Source organism: Mobula birostris, chromosome 17 (genome assembly GCF_030028105.1).
Source record: "Mobula birostris isolate sMobBir1 chromosome 17, sMobBir1.hap1, whole genome shotgun sequence".
Taxonomy (NCBI): domain Eukaryota; kingdom Metazoa; phylum Chordata; class Chondrichthyes; order Myliobatiformes; family Myliobatidae; genus Mobula; species Mobula birostris.
This window is the reverse complement of record NC_092386.1, coordinates 13,364,401-13,386,479: the sequence shown is the minus strand read 5'-3', so window position 1 is coordinate 13,386,479 and position 22,079 is coordinate 13,364,401. Positions and strand designations below refer to the sequence as shown.

The 22,079-nt window shown below is 39.0% G+C and overlaps 1 protein-coding gene across 5 annotated transcripts in view; it reads left to right on the top strand.

Annotated features, from left to right (window-relative positions):
• The window catches only part of ssbp2b (single stranded DNA binding protein 2b), a 324,475-nt gene that overhangs the window by 60,605 nt on the left and 241,791 nt on the right, over positions 1-22,079 (top strand). For all 5 annotated transcript variants that reach the window (XM_072281282.1, XM_072281281.1, XM_072281279.1 and 2 more), the window contains exons 2-3: positions 4,118-4,190; positions 5,443-5,504. In XM_072281282.1, coding sequence (XP_072137383.1) covers positions 4,118-4,190; positions 5,443-5,504 — 135 coding nt within the window. The remainder of the gene's footprint in view (positions 1-4,117; positions 4,191-5,442; positions 5,505-22,079) is intronic.

The following is a 22,079-nucleotide window of genomic DNA, read 5'->3' as shown; positions in this document are numbered from 1 at the left end:
CTAATGAAGTATAGCCACTGTCTTGCCTTCTTTATAACTACATCGATATGTTGGGACCAGATTAGATCCGCACAGAGATCTTGACACCCAGAAACTTGAAGCTGCTCACTCTCTCCACTTCTGATCCCTCAGAGGTGTTCCTTCGTCTTGCCCTTCCTGAAGTCCACAATCAGCCCTTTCATCTTACTGGCCTTGAGTGCTAGGTTGTTGCTGCAGCACCACTCCATTAGTTGGTATATCTCACTCCTGTACGCCCTCTTGTCACCACCTGAGATTCTACCATCAGTGGTTGTATCGTCAACAAATTTATAGATGGTATTTGAGCTGTGCCTAGCCACACAGTCATGTGTATATAGAGAGTAGAGCAGTGGGCTAAGCACACTCTGTTGAGCTGTGCCAGTGTTGATTGTCAGCAAGAAGGATATGTTATCACCAATCCACACAGATTGTGGTCTTCCGGTTAGGAAGTCGAGGATCCAATTGCAGAGGGAGGTACAGAGGCCCAGGTTCTGCAATTTCTCAATCAGTATTGTGGGAATGATGGTATTAAATGCTGAGCAGTAGTCGATGAACGGCATGCTAATATAGCTATTTGTGTGTTCCAGGTGGTCTAAAGCCCTGTGGAGAGCCATTGAGATTGTGTCTGCCATTGACCTATTATGGCAATAGGCATATTGCAGTGGGTCCAGGTCCTTGCTGAGGCAGGAGTTCATTTAGGCTAATTTCTAAATGGAGAGAAAATACAAAAAAATGAGGTGCAAAGGGACTTGGGATTCCTTGTGCAGGATTTCCTAAAGGTTAATTTGCAGGTTGAATCAGTGGTGAGGAAGGCAAATGCGATGTTAGAATTCATTTCAAAAACACTAGAGTAAAAAGCAAGGATGTAATGTTAAGGCTTTATAGGCGCTGGTGAGGTCTGACTTGTAGTATTGTGAGCAGTTGTGGGCCCCTTATCTTGGAAAGGGTGTGCTGACACTGGAGAAGGTTCAAAGGTTCATGAAAATGATTCCAGGATTGAATGGCATGTCATATGAAGAACGTGTGTTGGTATTGTACTTGTAGTCACAGGAATTAAGAAGAATAAGGAGTGACCTTTGAAAGGCCTCGACTAAGTGGATGTGGAAGGGATCTTTTCTACGATGGTGAGTCTAGGACCAGAGCGCACAGCCTCAGAATAGATGGGTGTCCTTTTGGAACGGAGATAAGGAGGAATTTCTTTAGCTAGAGGATGGTGAATTTGTGGAATTCGTTGCCTCAGGCAGCTGTGGAGGCCAAATCTTCATGTATATTTAAGGCAGAATTTGATAGATTCTTGATTGGTTAGGGCATGAAGGGATATAGGGAGAAGGCAGGAGATTGGGGCTGAGAGGGAAATTGGATCAGCCATGGTGAAATGGCACGGCATCCTCAATGGGCCAGAAGGCCTAATCCTGTTCCTGTATCTTATGGTCTTTTGGACATGTGGTCAAATCCTGGCTATTTCCTCGATTAGTGTTTGTTTTTTAAGAGTTGCTCTAAATAAATGATTACCCTGATTAACCAATGAGCCAATTAACTGGAATCTACTGTTATAATAATAACTGCAATATTAGTTGCTACCCTTCAACAGGTAGGTTCCTGAACCAGCGGGATAGCTTCATTCACATTTATACTGATCTAATCGCTGAACACCATCTACGGACTCACCTTTAGGATTCTACAACCTTGCGTTCTCAGTATTGTTTGGTTATTGTTTTTTCTTTCTGTATTTGCACAGTTTGTTGTCTGTCAGTCTTTGGACTTTTTCATTGTTTCTATTGTATTTCTTTGTTCTACTGTGAATGCCTGCAAGAAAATGAATCTCAGGATAATATACGGTGACATATAAGTACTTTGACGATAACTTTACTTTAAACTGTAAACAATAGATAATAACCCTCAAGGGGTCAACTAAGAAAACTGGAATCATTTGAAACAGTGAGGTGCTAGTCTTTGGGGAAGTTAGTACCTCTATGAATGCGTAAATTAAAGTGGCTATATGGTCTTCACAATCATAATAAAATTTCCCAAGAGCTGGGACTTGATTGTCTACCGGTTGCAATACAGCATGGAGTCCTGATTAAAGGACATCCATGCTACGAGTAAGAAGAGTGCATCCACGTTTGTTTTATGTTTCTTGTTTCGTGTGTTTGCTGGCTCTTGGACAACCAGATTTTGCATCTTTTGTAGTGGTCAAAATGAAATAAACATTGCAGGATTGGTTTGTCTGATCAACATTTGATATATTATCCCATGTCATTTATCCTTTACTCTTTACTACAAATAGATCCTGAATTGAGTTCAGTGTCTATTTGTGGTAACTACATATCAGAGGTTAGTAACTGAACAGGCATTCTCTATTCATTCTTCCCTTTGAATAGCAGTTGTATCCACTGAATTCATGATATTTTCAAACTACATATGATTGTGAAGGTCGTTTTCATATTTTAGGCACCACAATCAAATAAAGTTGACGGGTACTTACCATACAGTTGTAGCAATGTAATTTTGGGTACCATGGTAGCATAGTGTTATTACAGCTCAGGACATTCCGGGGTTTAGAGTTCAATTCTGCTGCTGACTGTAAGGAGTTTTTATGTCCTCTCCATATCCACAAGGATTTCCTCCAGTTACTTCAGTTTTCTCCCATAGTCCAAAGATGTACTGGTTAGTAAGTTGTAATGACTGGTTAGTCATTGTAAATTGTCGTATGATTAGGCTAGTGTTAATACAGTATTAGTGGCAAGACTCTTGGGAGTGTGGAAGATCAGAGGGATCTTGGGGTCCGAGTCCATAGGGCACTCAAAGCTGCTGTGCAGGTTGACTCTGTGGTTAAGAAAGCAAATGCTGCATTGGCCTTCATCAGTCGTGGTGTTGAGTTTAAGAGCCGAGAGGTAATGTTGCAGCTATACAGGATCCTGGTCAGACCCCACTTAGAGTACTGTGCTCAGTTCTGGTGGCCTCACTACAGGAAGGATGTGGAAATCATAGGAAGGGTGCAGAGGAGATTTACAAGGATATTTTCTGGATTGGAGAGCATGCCTCATGAGAATAGGTTGAGTGAACTCGGCCTTTTCTCCTTGGAGCGACGGAGGATGAGAGGTGACCTGATGGAGGTGTATAAGGTGATGAGAGGTATTGGTCGTGTGGATAGTCAGAGGCTTTTTCCCAGGGCTGAAATGGCTAGCACAAGAGGGCACTGTTTTAAAGTGCTTGGAATTAGGTACAGAGGAGATGTCAGAGGTAAGTTTAGTTTCTCAGAGTGGTGAGTGCGTGGAATCGGCTGCCAGCAAAGTGGTAGAGGTGGAAATGATAGGGTCTTTTAAGAGACTTTTGGATAGGTACACGGAGCTTAGAAAAATTGAGGGCTGTGGGTAACCCTAGGTAATTTCTAAGGTAAAGATATGTTTGGCACAGCTTTGTGGGCTGAAAGGCTTGTATTGTGCTGTAGGTTTTCTATGTTCCTAGTGTTAAAATGGGTGGGTTACTGGGCAGTGCAGCTCGTTGGGACAGAAGGGTCTGTGCCATGTTATATCTCAAAAATAAATAATTTTTGCAACTGGTTTCCAATAATGAGAAAACACCAACACCAAAATCCACAGCTAACCATGGACTTTTCTGAGTACAATATGCTATGCTATGGACAAATTTAGTTTGAAATGTTTCACTTGGTTGACTAGTGTTATTTTTTTCCTAATCAGTGTGCCTGGTGTTGTAATTTCTTTTTTATCTCTCTATTTATTACTCAATTTTTGCTTTTATTTTATATGTAAAAAGTAGTAAATGGATGTAAAATTTAATCAGCATTAAATTAAAGAGTTAAAATACATGTTCACCTTTGTAAATTGTGTCCATTAGCTACAGGAAAACTCAATATTACAGCAAATTTCAGCACTGTAAATAGTACCATGTTAAGTTTAATTTATATTTTGTATATTGAAAAATAAAAAAGCTATAAATATTTTGTGTTGCAAATTTAATTTATTGCCATGAATTAGATAGTTGGAATTTGTGATTTGTGAAGTGTGAACATTTTTAACTTGGCTTAAGAATTATTTTTGATTGTGTGATAAAGTTAATTAATTTGTTTGTCTTGCAGGTTAGCACTGTATGTATACGAGTATCTACTCCACGTAGGAGCACAAAAATCAGCACAAACATTTTTATCAGAGGTGAGCCATTGTCTAAATGTCCTGTTTTTATATTTCTCTAGATTGTGGATTCTCAGACTGATAAAGTTTAAGGGAATGGGGGATTCTCAGATCCCTGTAAACAATGAATTAAGTACTGACTACGTCTGTGACTGCAGTGTGTTTGAATAATGTCTCACAGCTGCCTTCTTTGGAGCAAGATGATTCAAGTTCGCCCAGATCCACATAAGATGTCTCTAGGCTTTTCACACCTTTTGATTTTGGAAAAAAAGTAGTACCTGATGGAAATTAGACAGAACATTCCTCTCTTAATTAAAGCATAAATTTGACGGATGTTCTTATCTTTGTAATTAAGTTGTGGCTTCAGCAAACCAGATAGGGCATTCTTTTCTTTAATTAAGGTGGCTGGAGTGTTTAACAAATTGATTGTACTTTTGTATCAATAGTCCATTGACTTGACCGGAATAGTTATCAAACTGATTGTTCTCTGTATCAATAGTCCATTGACTTGACCGGAATGGTTATCAAACTGATTGTTCTTTTGTATCGGTGGCCTTATAACTTCTGACAATTCTGACATCAGGCAGTGAACTTGTAGAACCGCCGGGGAGATGAGAAAGGGTCTCTCCCTGATGTCAGGTCCAAGTTCACTTGCTGGCTGAGCTTGAAGAAATAAACGGGTGAAAAGATAAGTAACGATCTTTTTGTGCTGTCGTTATTTGATCCAGCAAAGTTACGTTTACAAGACTTGTGAACTTTCAGATTCTATTTTAGTTATAAACTCAGTAAAAAGTGTCTTAAATGGTACTTTCAGCTTGTGTACTTTTTAAACACATAATATACTTAAAATTATGAAAATAAATAAGGTTACTGGTGTTAAGATAGATAACTGAAGAACTTTGAAGTAACGTGTGGTCACCACTTCACTGAACTTTGTTCCTAAATCATTTTAGATTCCCTATACCTTTTAAGTACTATTTCAAATTTTGTTACTTACTGGATCGGGAGGGGGAGGGGATTTAAATTTAGTTATTTTCAGAGATAACTTTAAAATGGTATCTGAAAGGTCAGTGTTAAAAATCCAAAGTGCGCTAATAGTTTACTGAATACATTGTTATTTTGAAGAATAGCTGTGAATTTACAGTATACCAGGTTTAACTCGTAAATTTGTAATAATGCCATATGCTTAAGATCAAGGAACATAGGGTGGCTGTGTGTATTGTCATTTAAAAAATATACATAGATATAATGATATTTCAATTTATTTTTTTAGATACGATGGGAGAAAAATATTACATTAGGAGAACCACCAGGCTTCCTACATTCATGGTGGTGGTAAGTTAATTTAATAATACTTAATAAGATCCAACCAGCAATGCTGGGATAAAAAGGACAGAACTGGGTATTAAAGTACTTTGTGATTTATTTTAATTAACCTTGCATATTAACCTTGATTTTGTTTTTGTGATTTACATTTATAATGTAAACACATAGAGCATAAAACATAGAACATTACAGCACATTAAGGGCCTTTGGGCCACAATATGGCGCCAACATTTAACCTATTCTAAGGGCAATCTAACCTTTTCCTCCTACATAGCCCCCCAGTTTTTCCATCATCCATGTTCCTATTTAAGAGTCTCTGAAATGTCCCTAATGTATCTGCTTCTAACACAACCCCAGCATAATCTTCTATGCACCCACCAGTCTCTGTGAAAAGAACTTAGCTCTGACAGTCCCTGTACTTTCTTCCAATCACCTTAAAATTATGTCACATAAAATGTGATTCTGCTTGGATTTCAGAAAACGCTCAATGCGTGCATTGTCAACCAAACAATGTATACATGTTGGCCAACAAACTTTTTTTAAGTAATGGTGGTGTACATCAGATTTTCTACACTATAACAACTGCTCTCTTTAATAAACTCTTTTCCTTTGCACAATTTGCATGTCATTTCAGGGAATAGTTCATTTGATTATTCATATGCAAGTTCTATTTTTATTAAGGTTCTTAAGAATTTATTGTAATTTTAAAAATATATTTAAAATTAATTATTAAATATATTTAGATATATTTAAAATGTATTTAAAATAAATTGCATTTATTTAAATGCAAGGAGTATTGTAGGAAAGGGGGATGAGTTAAGGGCATGGATCAATACATGGAATTAGTGCGAATTGGTTGCAGGAGGATAGCACAATGATCCCGGGTTTTGTTGTTTTAGATGTGGTAGAACGAGATGGATTAAAGGGGGTGGGTGGCATTACTAGTCAGGGAAAATGTCATGGCAGGTAGGACAGAGTGGAGAGCTCGTCTACTGAAGCTGTATGTGTGGATCTGAGGTATAAGAATGGGATGACCATGTTAATGGGATTATATTATAGACCACCTAATAGTCAGTGGGATTTAGAGGAGCAAATTTGTAGTGAGATTGTAGATTGTTGCAAGAAACCTAAGGTTCTGATAGTAGGTGATTTTAACTTTTTACATGTTGATTGGGATTCTCATATCGCAAAAGAGCTGGATGGGATAGAGTTTATCAAATATGTTTAGGAAAATTTCCTTAATCAATACATAGAGATCCCAACTAGAGAGGGTGCAATACTAGATCTCCTACAAGGGAATGAGACAGGGCGGGTGACAGAAGTTTGTGTAGGGGAATACTTTGCAACTAGTGATCATAATCTCATTTGTTTGAAGGTAATTATGGAAAAGGATAGGTCTGGTCTTCAGGTTGAGATTTTAAAATGGAGAAAGGCCAATTTCGATGTTATCAGAAAGCATCTGGCAAGTGTAGACTGGAACAGATTATTTTCTGGCAATGGTGTGCTTAGTAGGTGGGAGTCTTTCAAAAGTGAAATTTTGAGAATACAGAATCTGTATGTTCCTGTCAGAGTAAAAGGCAAGAATAACAGGTTTAGGGAACCTTGGATTTTGAGAGATATTGAGGCCCTGGTTAAGAAAAAGGAGCTGCATAGCTGATAAAGGCAGGAAAGAGCAAATGAGGTTCTTGAGGAGTATAAGAAATGCAAGAGAACACTTAAAAAGGAATTCAGAAAGGCTAAAAGAAGGCATGATGTTGCTCACGTAGACAAGGTGAAGGAGAATCTCAAGGACTTCTATAGATATACTGAGAGCAAAGGATTGCAAGGGGCAAAATTGGTCCTTTGGAAGATTAGAATGGTCGTATATGCATGGAGCCAAAAGAGATGGAGATCTTAAATGGATTTTTAAAAAAAATCTGCATTTACTTGGGAGGCTGACACAGTCAGTAGAAGTGAGGCAAAACAGCAGGGAAATATGAAGTGTATATACATTATAGAGAAGGAGATGTTTGCTGTTTTGGAGCAAATTGGGATAGACAAACCTTCAGGGCCTCACAAGGTGTCCCACTGCACCTCGTGAGAGGCAAGTGCAGAAATTGCAAGGGCCCTAGCAGAGATATTTAGTACATCCTTAGCATGGGGTGAGGTGCCAGAGGATTGGAGGATAGCTAATGCTGTTCCATTGTTTAAGAAATTGTCTAAATATAAGCTGGGAAGTTATAGGTCAGTGAGTTGGATATCAGTACTGGGTAAATTATTGGAAGGTATTCCAAGGAACCAGAGATATAAGTATTTGGATAGACAGGGAGTGTCTAACCAGTTTTATAGAGCTCTTCCAGGAAGTTACCAGGAAAATGGATGAAGGCAGGACAGTGGATGTTGTCTACAAGGACTTTAGAAAGGCTATTGACAATGTCCCACATGGGAGGTTGGTCAAAAAGGTTCTTTCATTTGGCATTCAAGATGTGGTAGTAAATTGGATTAGAGATTGGCTTTGTGAGAGGAGCCAGAGAGTGGTAGTAGATGATTGCTGTATGAATCTCTCTATGGATGCCTGCAACAAGTGGTATGCCTCAGGGTTTGGTGTTGGGTATGTTGTTCTTTGTTATCTATATCAATCTGGATGGTAATGTCATAAACTGGATCAGCAAATTTGTGGATGACACCAAGGTTGGGGGTATTGTGGACAGTGTGGAAGGCTATCAAAACTCGCAGCAGGATCTGGACTAGCTGGAAAAATGGGCTAAAAATGACAGATGGAACTTAATGCAGACAAATGTGGAGAGTTACATTTTGGGAAGACAAACCAGGGTAAAATTTGCATAGTGAGCATAGGTCACTGAGGATTGAGGTAGAACAAAGGTATCTGGCAATACAGATCCATCATTCCTTGAAAGTGGTTTTACAGGTAGATAATGTTGTAATGAGAACATTTGGTACATTGGCCATCATAGATCAAAGTATTCAGGACAGGAGTTGGAATGTTATGTTGAAGTTGTATAAGACATTGGTGAGACCAAATTTGGAGTATTGTGTCCAGTTCTGGTCATTTACCCACAGAAAATATATCAACAAGATTGAAAGAGTGCAGAGAAAATTTACAAGGTTGTTGCCAGGACTTGAGGACTTGAATCATAGGGAAAGGTTGAATAGGTTAGGACTTTATTTACTGGAGTGTAGGAGAATGAAGGGAGATTTGATAGAGGTATTGTGAGGTGTATAAATAGGGGTCTTTTTTCCATTGAGGTTGGGTGAGACTGAAACTAGAGATCATGGATTAAGAAAGGTAAAATGTTTAAGAGGAGCATGAGGGGGAGAGGGTGGTGAGGGTGTGACATGAACTGCCAGCAGAAGTGATGGATTTGGGTTTGATTGCAACATTTATGAGAAATTTGGATGGTTACCTGGATGGTAGAGATATGGAGGGCTATGGTCCAGGTGCCGGTTGATAGGACTAGGTTGATTAATACTTTGACATGGATTAGATAGGCTGAAGGGCCTATTTCTGTGCTGTAATATTCTATGACTCTATAAAAACTAAAGTCACATTTTAACTACTACTACTGCAGTGAAAAGGCAGCAGATCATGATTCTGGATTAAAAGAGTCATGACATTTAATGGATAAAATGAAAAGCTGAAATACGTCTGACATTTCAGCTTTAAATTAAGCATGTGCAAGCTTAATTTTTGTGGCAGCCTGGAGGAAAGCTAATCCTTTTGCCTTTGGGACTGGATTAGGATCTCTGCATTTCTGATAGAATGAAAATCTTCTGTGTGTCGAAATCAGAGATTTCAAATTGGACTATACATGTGTGGTTAGTTGTTGCGCTGCTGGTTTGGAACACGTTGATCATAAACTGCAATAGGTCACGAGTGGCCATGGTTGTTATTTTAAATACACCTGTGAAAATTGAATGGCCTTTTCAAACTGGGATTAACGTGAACTTAAGTACAAAGAATTTAAAAGTTCAAAGTAAATTTATTATCAAAGTCCATATACCGTATGTCACCACATACAATCCTGAGATTCATTTTCTTGTGGGCATACTCTAAATCCAATAACCATAATAGAAGCAATGAAAGACTACACCAACAAGGCAGACAGCCAGTGTGGAAAAGACAAAGCGTGCAAATAGAAAAAGAAGTAATAGTAATAAATAAGCAATAAATACTGGGAATATGAGATGAAAAGTCCTTGAAAGTAAGTCCATAGGTTGTGGCAACAGTTCAGTGATGAGGCAAATGAAGTTATTTTTTCTGGCTCAGGAGCCTGATGGTTGAGGGATTATAACTGTTCCTGAGCTTAGTGGTATGATTCTTGAGGCTCCTGTACCACCTTGGTGATGGCTGCAGAAAGAAGAGAACATGACCTGAGTGATGGGGGTCCCTGATGATGGATGCCGCTTTCCTGTGACAGTGCTCCGTGCAGATGTGCTTAATGGTGGGGAGGGTTTTATCCAAGATGGACTGGCCCATATCCACTGCGTTTGCAATATTTTTTTCTGTTCACGGACTTTGGTGTTTCCATACCAGGCCCTGATGCTGTTGTTGCCTGATTGTATATGCTTTTAGGTTTATCTCTGGCCTATGGTGGGAGCGGGGGGGAATGTACAAGTGGGTAGGATCTTTGATTATACTGGCTGCTTTACTGAGGCAGCTAAAAGTGTAGACAGAGTCTATGGACGGGAGGCTGGTTTTTCGTGATGTGCTGAGCTGTATCCACAACCCTGCAGTTTCTCGAAGTCATGGGCAGAGCTGTTGCTGTGCCAAGCTGTGATGTATTCATTTAAAAATTGGTGAGGGTCAGAGAAGATATGTCATATTTCTTTCATCTTCTGAGGACGTAGAAGCACTGGTGAGCTTTCTTGGCCTTGGTGAGACAAGGGCAGACTATTGGTGATGTTCACTCCTAGGAATTTGAAACTGTCAACACTCAACCTCTTGATTTTCGATGTAAACAGGAGCATATGCACTGAGCTCTTCCTCACTGCCAGCCTCCATCTGCCCCACTTTTCCTGAAGTCAGTGACCAGTCCTTTTGTTTCGCTGACACTTAGGGAAGTTGTCTTGACAATCTTAGGCTCTCTGTCTTCCTGCACTCTAACTAATCATATATATTATCATAATTATTTTAGTAGTATTTCACTGGTATTATCTTTGGAGAAGAATAATCAGTCAACGTTTTGGGACGAAACATTTCATTAGGATTAATGAAGGACATCTCCATTTAGTTTACAAGTGGCTTGTCACTTTAATTCTCCATTTCACTTCTCCTCTGACTTCTCTGTCTGTGGCTTCCAACACTTCCTACACTGTTCTAATGAAGCCCAATACAAGCCTGAGCATCAGCATCTCATTTTCCATCTCAACACCGGTGCTGCCTTTGGGACTCGATAGTAGATTCAGTGATTGTGAATGATGAGCCTTTCCTTTTGTAGGAGAACCAATCAGCTGTCCTGATTGGTTATTCCATCAGTATTATTAATTCTTATTTTCTTATCCTAAAAGACACTACTTGTTTTGCTAGATACTGTCTGCATCTTCTTTTTGATATTAGAATTCAGCAACACGGCCATCTGCTTTATAGTTTTATATGCCTCTTATTTTTTTTTTTGTCGCTCTCTTGTTTCTCTCATTACCCTTATTAATCGTATGGCCTGTGTAACCTCAGGCCTCACCCTATCTGAGATGTACCTTCTGTTTTCTCATTTCCCACCTACTGTGTCCTTTCTTCTCTGCAACTTAAAACTACCTCTCTTCCTCTCTTTCCTTGTTCTGATAAAAGAGTTAACCTGAAGTACTAACTCTACTTTCAATAGATGCTGCTTGACCTGCTGAGCTTTTTTTTAGGTTTTCTGTTTTGTGATTTCCAGCGTTTTTCAAAGAAACTTGCAGATTTCCACCAACTAATTCCTTGTTTTACAACCATTTGCTTCTATGAATTATTCAAATTATTAAAATCTCTCCCTCCCTTTTTTTTATCAAAGTATCCAGGATATATCTAATACATAGATTAGATTGAAATAATATTTTTATTCATTTAGTAGGGTGAAATATCAGCATTTACTGTCAGGCTCCAATTGCCATTGAAAATTTAGTTGTGAACACCTTCAATGGCTGCAGTCTTTTTTAGTGAAAGCATTTACATTGAGTAGGAAGCTGCAGAATTTTCCAGGGGTGACGAACCCATGGAGTGTGTGTCCAAAGTGGCACACGCAAATATTTTGTTGGCATGCAGAATGTAGTTCTGTCCCTCAATTCTTTAAACCCCATCTGCAATATTTATTTATTTAGGGATACAGTGTGGAGTAGGTCCTTCTGGCCCTTTAAGCCACACCATCCCAGCATCCCCACAACACAGTTAAACCCTAATCTAATCAAGGGACAATTTATAATGACCCGTTAGCCTACCCGATGGGTCTTTAGACTGTAGGGGAGATCCAAAACACTCAGAGAAAACCCATGCATTCCGCAGGGAGGATGTACAGGTACTTCTTACAAAACACGGCCAGAATTGAACTCTGAACTTCAGAATGCCCCGAGCTGTAATAGCGTCGCACTAACTGCTACGTTACCGTGGCTCCCAATAACAAGATACATAATGATTCTCTTTACTGCCAAATAAAGCAGCGAATAATTTTTCACAACCCGAGAGCAGTGAGATGTTTTCTTAGGAAATTTTTCATGCTGGCTTGGCATCAGTTAGATGGTTGCAAGAACACGTGATGTCGGATGATGCGTTTTGATATCCATAAGACATAAGAGCAGAATTAGGCTATTCAACTCAACAAGACTACTCCGTCATTTGATCATGACTGATTCATTTTTCCCCTCAACCCCGTTCTCCTGCCATTTCCCCATTACCTTTGATGCCTTCGCAGATCTGGTATGCACATCAGTATTTGGATAGTGAATGTTTACTATTCCAAAATGTTTTTTTAAATGATCTTTTTAAAAGATTAGTATTAATAATTCTTGAACAGGTTTTCTAAAACACTTCATTTATTGCAATCTCTGTTATACTTTTGTGATAGTGAAACAATGAATACATGTTATTTTTCCTTTAAAAATCCATAATTATTGTTACTAATTTAATTAACGATCTATGCACAAAATTACCAGGGTGTGTGAGATTTTAGAAAAATATCCCCAATTTGGTCTCACACTCTCAAAACAGTATTCCATCCCTAATTTAGACCTAGTGATAATGAGGAACAATAATATATTTATAAATTAATATGGTATTTGACAGAGGAAAACATTATGGTGGCGGTATTTCGAAGTGCTTACTACCCTCATAGAAGTCTGGACTGTAATAGCATCTGTCAAAACTGTCTTTAGTGAATAACTGCAGTTTAGGTGTCGTTTGTTGTGGCGTTAGGGTTGAGATTCTGGTTTGATGGAGGGAGTTGACTGATATCATGTGTTAAATGGGATTCTCTGCCCTGACAGTGTCACTGTGGTTCTACCAGGTGTACTATTGTATTCCTTCTCGAGAGGCACAGTTAGTACAGCTGGCACAGTGCTGCTACTAGTGGAGTGTTTGCTTCCGGACTCTAAAAACCCAGATTCAGATCTGTCCTCAGGCACTACTCAGTGTGCATTTTGTATGTTCTCTCTGACTACATGACTTTCTTCTATGGTTGTCCAGTTTCCTTTCACTTCCAAATATGTGTTGGTCGTATGTTAACTGCCACTATAAATTTTATTTATTTATTTGGATACAGCTCAAAGGCCCTTCCTTTAAGCTGCATTGCCCAGCAACTCACGCATTTAGTCCTAGCCTAATCATAGGATCATTTACAATGACCAATTAACCTACCAACTGGTATGCTTTTGGACTGTGACAGGAAACCAGAGCACCTGGAGGAAATCCACATGGTCATGGGGAGAACGTACAAACTCCTTACAGACAGCGACGGGAATTGGGTCCTGGTCGCTGATACAGTAAAGAGTTGTGCTAACCACTGCTCTGCCATGTCACCTTAAAATGCTTCTGTTGTGTAGGAAATTGATGGGACTTCAGTTTGCACTATCTGTAAGGAGTTTGTACGTTCTCACATTGACTGTGTGGGTTTCCTCTAGGTCAATGGTCCCCAACCTCCGGGCCGCGGACCGATACCAGGATGCTGGGTGCAGCGGTAGCCGGAATGCACCCAGCACATCTTTAAGAAAAAAGCTGAAATAAACAAGCTAATTAATTGGGTGCTGCCCAGCACGTAAATGTCAGCCCAGATCAGATGCGACGCAATCGGATATCTTATTCCTTAGCCTTCTTTGTAGTTATATATGTTGTTGTTGCTCTGACTGAGTCTCTGGTCAAAGGTAAACCCCAGGATTTTGAATTGGTTTGGTGGTTTGTTCTTTTTTGAGGATGGTCATTTGTGTGGCACAATTATTACTGCCCACTGCTAGTTTGCATCTGGATGTCATCAGGTTTTTGCTGCATTTGGCTATGGGCTGCTTCATTTACTAAGGAGTTTAATTCAGTGCAACCATGACCAGATATTACCACTTCTCATGATAGAAGGAAGGTAATTGATGAAGGTATTTCTGCTTAGAACACTATCTTGGGGAACTCCCATAGCAATGTCCTGGGGTTGAGGTTGATCTATCAACCACAACCACTTTCCTTCATGTTATTCCAGATGCCCATTCAGCAATATGGCCACTGTTGCTTGATTTTATGCTTGGGTAAATAATGCTTTGATGTGGAGGGAATTTGCAGTCATCACATCTCAGGAATTCAGCTCTTTAGTTCTTATTTGAATGCAGGCAGTGATATCTGCAGCTGTGTGGCATTGACACACTGAGATTGAGTGTTGGGAAGCAGGTTATTTGACACTGAGTGGGGCATGACAGCACTGTCAACAACACTGACTGTCACATAGCTGATGATTGACAGGAAATGGCCAGGTTGAGTTTTTCTTGCTTTTTATGGACAGGACATAACAGGGAGACTTCCCATGTTGTCACATTGATGCTTTTGTTGTAACTGTATTGGAACAACTTGTTAGAGCTATGGCTGCTTTACTAGTCTTCAGCAGTACACAGTGCTTGTAGCTGTTTCCTTACATCAGAGGGAGTGAAATGTATCACCTGATGTCTGTGAGTCTGGGCCATGGACTGTAGGTTGAAAGCAAAGAGGAAAAGGACTTGCTTTGTTGTTTTCTTGCTTGTGTTGTTCAGCTGAACATTGTGGGCACAATGTGTTGATACCAGAATGCGCGGCGGCTCTTGTGAGCTGTCCCCAGCACAACCTTGGGCTGTGTTGTTTGTTAACGCAACCAATGCATTTCACTCAAGGTACATGTGAATAAATAAATGAATCTGAATCTGAAGGGTGCCTTTTGTGATGGCATGAATCTTAAGATTATCCATCCACTTGGCACCTCTGTTTAAAGACGGTCACAAATGCTTTGACCTTGTCTTTGGCTTTTGGTCATTGTGTTGAGATCAGCTGTGACTCAAAGTAAATTCATTATCAATGTATGTATATGTCATCATACACTACCCCTGAGGTTCATTTTCTTGCGGGCATTCACAGTAGATAGAAAGAAACAATAGAATCAATTTAAAAACTACACAAAGACAAACAACTAATGTGCAAAAGAAAAAAATGCAAATACTAAATAAATAATAAAAATATTGAGAAAATGAGTTGTAGAGTGTTTGAAAGTGTGTCCATAAGTTGTGGAATCAGTTCAGAGTTGAGGTAAGTAAAATTATCCACACTGTCAGGAACCTGATTGTTGAGCGGTAAAAGCTGCTCCTGGATCTGGTGGTGTGAGACCTGAGGCTCCTGGATGGAGCCTCCACCTCCTCCTGTAAATGTTTTATAGTGCACATCCTTCACGACTGAAAGTTTTGGGACTGCAGAGCTGCAATTGGTTGTGGAATCACAAAACTCTGTTAAACACTTATATTGTAGTTAGATTGGCATGTAATGGTAAGTTGCATATTTGCTGCATTGGGCCCTCAGTTTTTGGAGTTTTGGTATTCCTTCTGAGTAGGCTCTTCTTCATTCCTCACTGAGCCAGTTTAACTGATGGTAATGAAAGGGTGAGAGATATGCTGGGTTGTGAAATTATAGATGGTCAAGGAAAACAATTCTACTACAATTAATGGTCTCAATGTAGTTTCTCATTGATTCTATTGTATTTCTTTGTATCTCCTGTGAAGCCCGCAAGAAAATGAATCATAGGGAAGTATATGTTGATATATTTGTACTTGAACAATAAATTTATTTTGAACTTTGTACAGTGTCTTATGGTCACCAAGTTTTAAGAGGACACATCTGATTTATCTGATTCTGCAAATTACTGTGATAATCTTGAACAACATTATAGGGAGAGTACTTTGTGTAAGATCAGTATGTTTTCTCCACAAGGGCAATGTGGTATTTCTATCAAAACTGGCATATTTGGAATGCACTTTTAACAGGTACAGTACATTGGTGAGGATAAAGTCAGAAATGTATATCTCTAGTGTTGATTCACTCAGCACTTGTTGTAGTCTTAGACTTACTGTTGTGTACTTAAACACTTAGTCATCTGTAGTGCTAAACCACCCAGAGTGTATCTTCAGCGGATGCTATTCTCGGTGCTGCTTATCATGGAGGAGGGCAGAGGGTGAAAAGGAGGTTGCCTAGTCTGTGATTGACCTGATTTCATGTGACATTATGCAGGCTGGGGTCAAAACTGAGTTACTCTCTTCTTGGATATAATACCTCACAGCCATCTCTTAAAATTTGGCTGAAAGAGGTGACTCTGCTCTCCCAACCACGTCCCTCATGGATTCCCAGTGTTAGAATACTGTGTCTCTGTGCATGTATCACATACAGTTAGATATATCACATGTAACCGAAGACCAAAGAGTAAGTGGTTCTGCTAAAGATACTGACAAAAGAGACAACTTTCAGACCTCTTCACTTTGGATATTATGCCATCACTTGGTATGCAGACTGGTAAAACTATTCAATACAGTCGATGTAATATTTGAGGAATAGCCACTGGAATAGATTTGCATTTAAGAGTGTGAGGAGAATTCACTTGGGACACAATTCAAAGCTGCAATCAGGATACAAACACTGGGCTGTGTGCTCAGTCCACTGCTGTTCACTCTGCTGACCCACGACTGTGCTGCAACACACAGCTGGAAGCACATCATCAAGTTCGCCGATGACACGACTGTGGTGGGTCTCATCAGCAAGAACGATGAGTCAGCATACAGAGAGGAGGTGCAGCAGCTGACGGACTGGTGCAGAGCCAACAACCTGTCTCTGAATGTGAACAAAAGAAAAGAGATGGTTGTTGACTTCAGGAGGACACAAAGCGACCACTCTCCGCTGAATGTCGACAACTCCTCCTTAGAGATCGTTAGGAGCACCAAATTTCTTGGTGTTCACCTGGCGGAGAATCTCACCTGGTCCTTCAACACCAGCTCCATAGCAAAGAAAGCCCAGCAGCGTCTCTACTTTCTGCGAAGGCTGAGAAAAGTCCATCTCCCACCCCCCATTGTCACCATATTCTACAGAGGTTGTACTGAGAGCATCCTGAGCAGCTGCATCACTGCCTGGTTCAGAAATTGCACCATCTTGGATCGCAAGACCCTGCAGCGGATAGTGAGGTCAGCTGAGAAGATCATCGAGGTCGCTCTTCTCGCCATTACTGACGTTTACACCACACGCTGCATCCTTAAAGCAAACAGCATTATGAAGTACCCCACGCACCCCTCATACAAGCTCTTCTCCCTCCTGCCATCTGGCAAAAGGCACCGAAGCATTTGGGCTGTCATGACTAAACTACGTACCAGTTTCTTCCCGCAAGCCATCAGACTCCTCCATACCCAGAGCCTGGACTAACACCAACCTACTGCCCTCTACTGTGCCTATTGTCTTGTTTATTATTTATTGTAATGCCTGCACTGTTTTGTGAACTTTATACAGTCCTCGGTAGGTTTGTAGTCTAGTGTAGTTTTTGTGTTGTTTTTACATAGTTCAGTGTAGTTTTTGTGTTGTTTCATGTAGCACCATGGTCCTGAAAAACGTTGTCCCGTTTTTACTGGGTACTGTACCAGCAGTTGTGGTTGAAATGACAATAAAAAGTGACTTGACTTGAAATGGTAATGAAAACATGATCGTATTCCTCTTGGCTGAGTCACAGGATGCTGTAGTCAGCCCTGAAGAAGGGTCTCGGCCCGAAACTTTGACATGTTTACTCTTTTCCATAGATGCTGCCTAACCTGATGAGTTCCTCCAGCACTTTGTGTGTTGTTTTTGATTTCCAGCATCTGCAGACTTTCTCATGTTTGCAGCTGGGTTTGGTGGCTATCATAGAAAATAGGTATAAGCTTGTATCAGTGATCATAGACATTGACTGGATTGAAATACTCAAACGGAAGAACTACGTTATTGAACATAATCTATTACTGTCATCTTCGATTGAAAGTCAGTTAACCAAAACTAAGAGTCAATTCTATATACATGGTGATAAAACTGGGAAACTATTGGCTGATCAATTGAAATCGGCCTCGGTTAAGCGACAGATTGTTAAGATTCGTAAACAAGATGGCACTTTGATGGTTGACCATGATGAGATAAATAAATCCTTTCAAGAATTTTATACCTCCTTATATCAATCAGAATTTCCTGGTGACTCCACTATAATGCATGAATTTTTAAAGAAATTGAATATTCCAAAATTATCATCTAATGAACGTTTAAAACTATTATGCTAGAGGAAATAAAAAATGCTATTCTTTCGATGAACTCAGGTGAAACACCTGGCTCAGACGGATATACAGTAGAATTTTTAAAATTTTTCTCTACTACACTGATTCCTTGGCCATGTAGAGTTTTTAGGGATGCAGTATCTATAGGTAAATTACCACAATCTTTTTATCGAGCTTCTATTTCCCTAATTATCAAAAAAGATAAGGATCCTACTGAATGTGCTTCGTACAGGCCTATATCTTTGCTGAATGTGGATTCTAAGATTTTTTCTAAAATATTGGCAATAAGATTGGAGAATGTATTACCTCGAATTATTTCTGCTGATCAGACTAGATTTATTAAAAATCGTTACTGTTTTTTAATATTAGGAGATTAATGAATATTGTTTATACTCGTTCACCCAGAATTCCAGAATGTGTTATTGGATGCTGAGAAAGCCTTTGACAGAGTTGAATGGACATATTTACTTAACACCCTTGAGAAATTTAATTTTAGTCCAATATTTATATCTTGGATTAAACGGATATGTCTTGCTCCTTTGGCTTCGGTATTTACTAATAATCAAAGATCTCCCCTTTTTCATCTATTCCGTGGTACTAGGCAGGGCTGCCCTCTTAGTCCACTACTATTCGATATTGCCTTGGAACCACCAGCTATTGCTATTCGTGACTCCCCTAATATATCTGGCATCACCCGTGGAAATGAGACTCATAAATTATCACTATATGCAGATGATTTACTATTATATATTCCTAACCCGGGAAAATCTATTCCGGCAGTATTAACTTTGCTTGCTCAGTTTAGTAGTTTTTCTGGTTATAAACTGAATCTAGGTAAGAGCAAACTTTTCCCATTAAATATGCAGGTTCCCATTTATAGATGTTCTCCATTCAGAGTGACTACTATTTTACTTATTTGGGAGTTAAAATTACTAAGAGACATAAGGATCTATTCAACTTCAACCTTTTACGGTTAATTAATCAGGTTAAACAACTGATTACTAAGTGGTCCCCACTGTCTGTATCACTGATTGGCCGAACTAATGCTATTAAAATGATTATTTTACCTAAATTTTTATATTTATTTCAAACAATATCAATTTTTATTCCTAAATCCTTCTTTGATACTATTGATTCTAAAATTTCCTCTCATATATGACAGAACAAAAATACCAGATTAAATAAAAAATATTTACAGAAGTCCAAGAAAGATGGTGGTTTAGCACTGCCTAACCTAAGATTTTATTATTCGGCAATTGATATTTGATATTTAATATTTTGGACGCAAGATTGGAACATAACTCCAAGCCCATAATGGGTAAACCTTGAAGGTTACTCTGTACAAGGGTTCTCTTTAGCTTCCATTTTAAGAACTTCACTTCCTTTTGCACTATCTAAATTGAATAAACAAATGGTTAATCCAATAGTTAAACATACATTGTGAATATGGTTTCAATTTTGTAAATTTTTTGGTTTGAACAAATTTATATTCTCAAGCCCTATTATGTCTAATTTGTTTTTCAACCCTTGGTTATGGACAAAGCCTTTTTGATATGGAAAATGAAAGGTATAATATGTTTTCATGATTTATTTCTGGATAACTGTTTCATGTCTTTTGAACAGTTATCTAAGAAATTTGATTTGCCTAGATCCCATTTTTTTAGATATTTACAAATAAGAAATTTTTTAAATACTATGTTGCCTACCTTTCTGACCTCATACCCTACTGATATTATCGATAACATTTTAGGTTTAAATCCTCTTCAGAAGGGATTAATAGCATCTATCTATGATATAATTATGAAATTACAGCCAGGTATATCTGATAAAATTAAAAATGAATGGGAAAGGAAATTTCAACTTTGCGTACCTATAGGGAAATGGGGTAAAATTTTTCAATTAGGCAGTACTTCCTCTATATGTGCTAAACATACATTAATACAATTTAAAGTAGTGCATAGAGCCTATATGTCTAAAGATAAATTAGCCTATTTTTATTCCCATATAAACCCGATTTGTGACAGATGTCACTCTGAGGTGGCTTCTTTAACATATGTTTTGGTCCTGTCCTCTTATGGAAAAATATTGGAAAGATATTTTTGATATTAAACAGTTCTATGTTTCGACTTACAACCCCATCCTATTACGGCAATTTTTCGATTGCCAATGGTAGAACATAGATCTTTGTCTTCTTCAGCCTGTCGGATGATTGCAGTTGTTACTTTAGTGGCCAGAAGATCTATTTTATTGAACTGGAAGGAGACCAATCCTCCTACTACATTCCAGTGGCTTTCTCAAACTATATTATGGTTAAATTTAGAAAAAATTAGAAGTGATATTTTTGATCCTTCGGTTAAATTTGAAGAAGCTTGGAAACCATTTATTCAACATTTTCATATGATGTAATTTGCCTTTCCGAATTCTTCTTATTAAAAAATATATGAATAGAGGAGCGGAGTTGACGACATTACTGAACGTGTTCAATTTAAGATATTGGTCTAGCCCTGTTTTGTTCCATTTGCTTTTTTGGGCTTAGTATTTAGTTTTTTTTTTCTTTTTTTGGGGGGTTTTTCTTTTGTTTTTTTTTCTTTTTATTTCTTCTTTATGATTAATTATATCATGAGTTTGGAAGTCTTTTATACCTGTGTTATCTGAAATCTTTTCTGTATATGTTTATTAACAATAAGATTATTCCAATCTCTTTGTACCAACATTGTTAGTTTGTTTATAGTTTTGGAAAAATTAATAAAAAGATTCAAAAAGAAAGAAGAACTGCGTTATTGAAAGGTTCATGTCATTGGACAGAAAGGAGATCTCATAAGAGTCACTCTTCTTGATTCATTTGAACAGACTATTGTGGAATTGGGAAGTGCCAACTAGCCTTCACAAATAAGATCTGGTAAAAAAAAATAATGCAACACAAACAAAATGCTGGAGGAACTTAGCAGCCTAGGCAGCATCCATGAAAAAAAATACAGTTGATATTTCAGGCTGAAACCCTTTGGCAGTACTGGAGAAAAAATGCTGAGTAGTAGATTTAAAAGGTGGGTGGAGGAGTGAGAGAAGTGGGGGGGAGGGGAGATAGTTGAAACCTGGGATGGAAGGAATGAAGCAAAGAGCTGGGAAGTTGATTGGTGAAAGAGACAGAAAGCCATGGAAGAAAGAAAAAGGGGGAGGAGCACCAGAGGGAGCGATGGGTGGGTGAGGTGATAAAGTGAGACAGGGAAAAGGGAATGGAAATAGAGAAGGGGGTGGGGGTTGGGGGGCATTACCAGAAGTTTGAGAAATTGATGTTCATGCCATCAGATTGGAGGCTAACCAAACGGAATATAAGGTGTTATTCCTCCAACCTAAGTGTGGCCTCATCACAACAGTGGAGGAGGCCATGGATGGACATATCATAATGGGAATGGGAAGTGAAATTAAAATGGATGGCCACTGTGAGATCCCACATGTTTTGGCAGATGGAGCGTAGATGCTTGGTGAAGCAGTCTCCCAATCTACGTCTGGTCTCACTGATGTACAGGAGGCCACACTGGGAGCACCGGACACAGTAAATGACCCCTAACAGTCTCACAGGTGAAGTATTGCCTCAAATGGAAGGACTATTTAGGTCCCTGGATTATAGTGAGCTACATGGTGTATGGGTAGGTGTACCGCTTTTTCCACGTGCAAAGATAAGTGCTAGGAGGGAGATCAGTGGGGATGGATGAATGGACAAGGGAGTTGAGGGGGGAACAATCCCTGCAGAAGGCAGAAAGTGGCAGGGAGGGAAAGACGTGCTTGGTGTTGAGATACTGTTGGAAGTGGTGGAAGTTTTGGAGAATTATGTCCTGGACGCAGAGGCTGGTG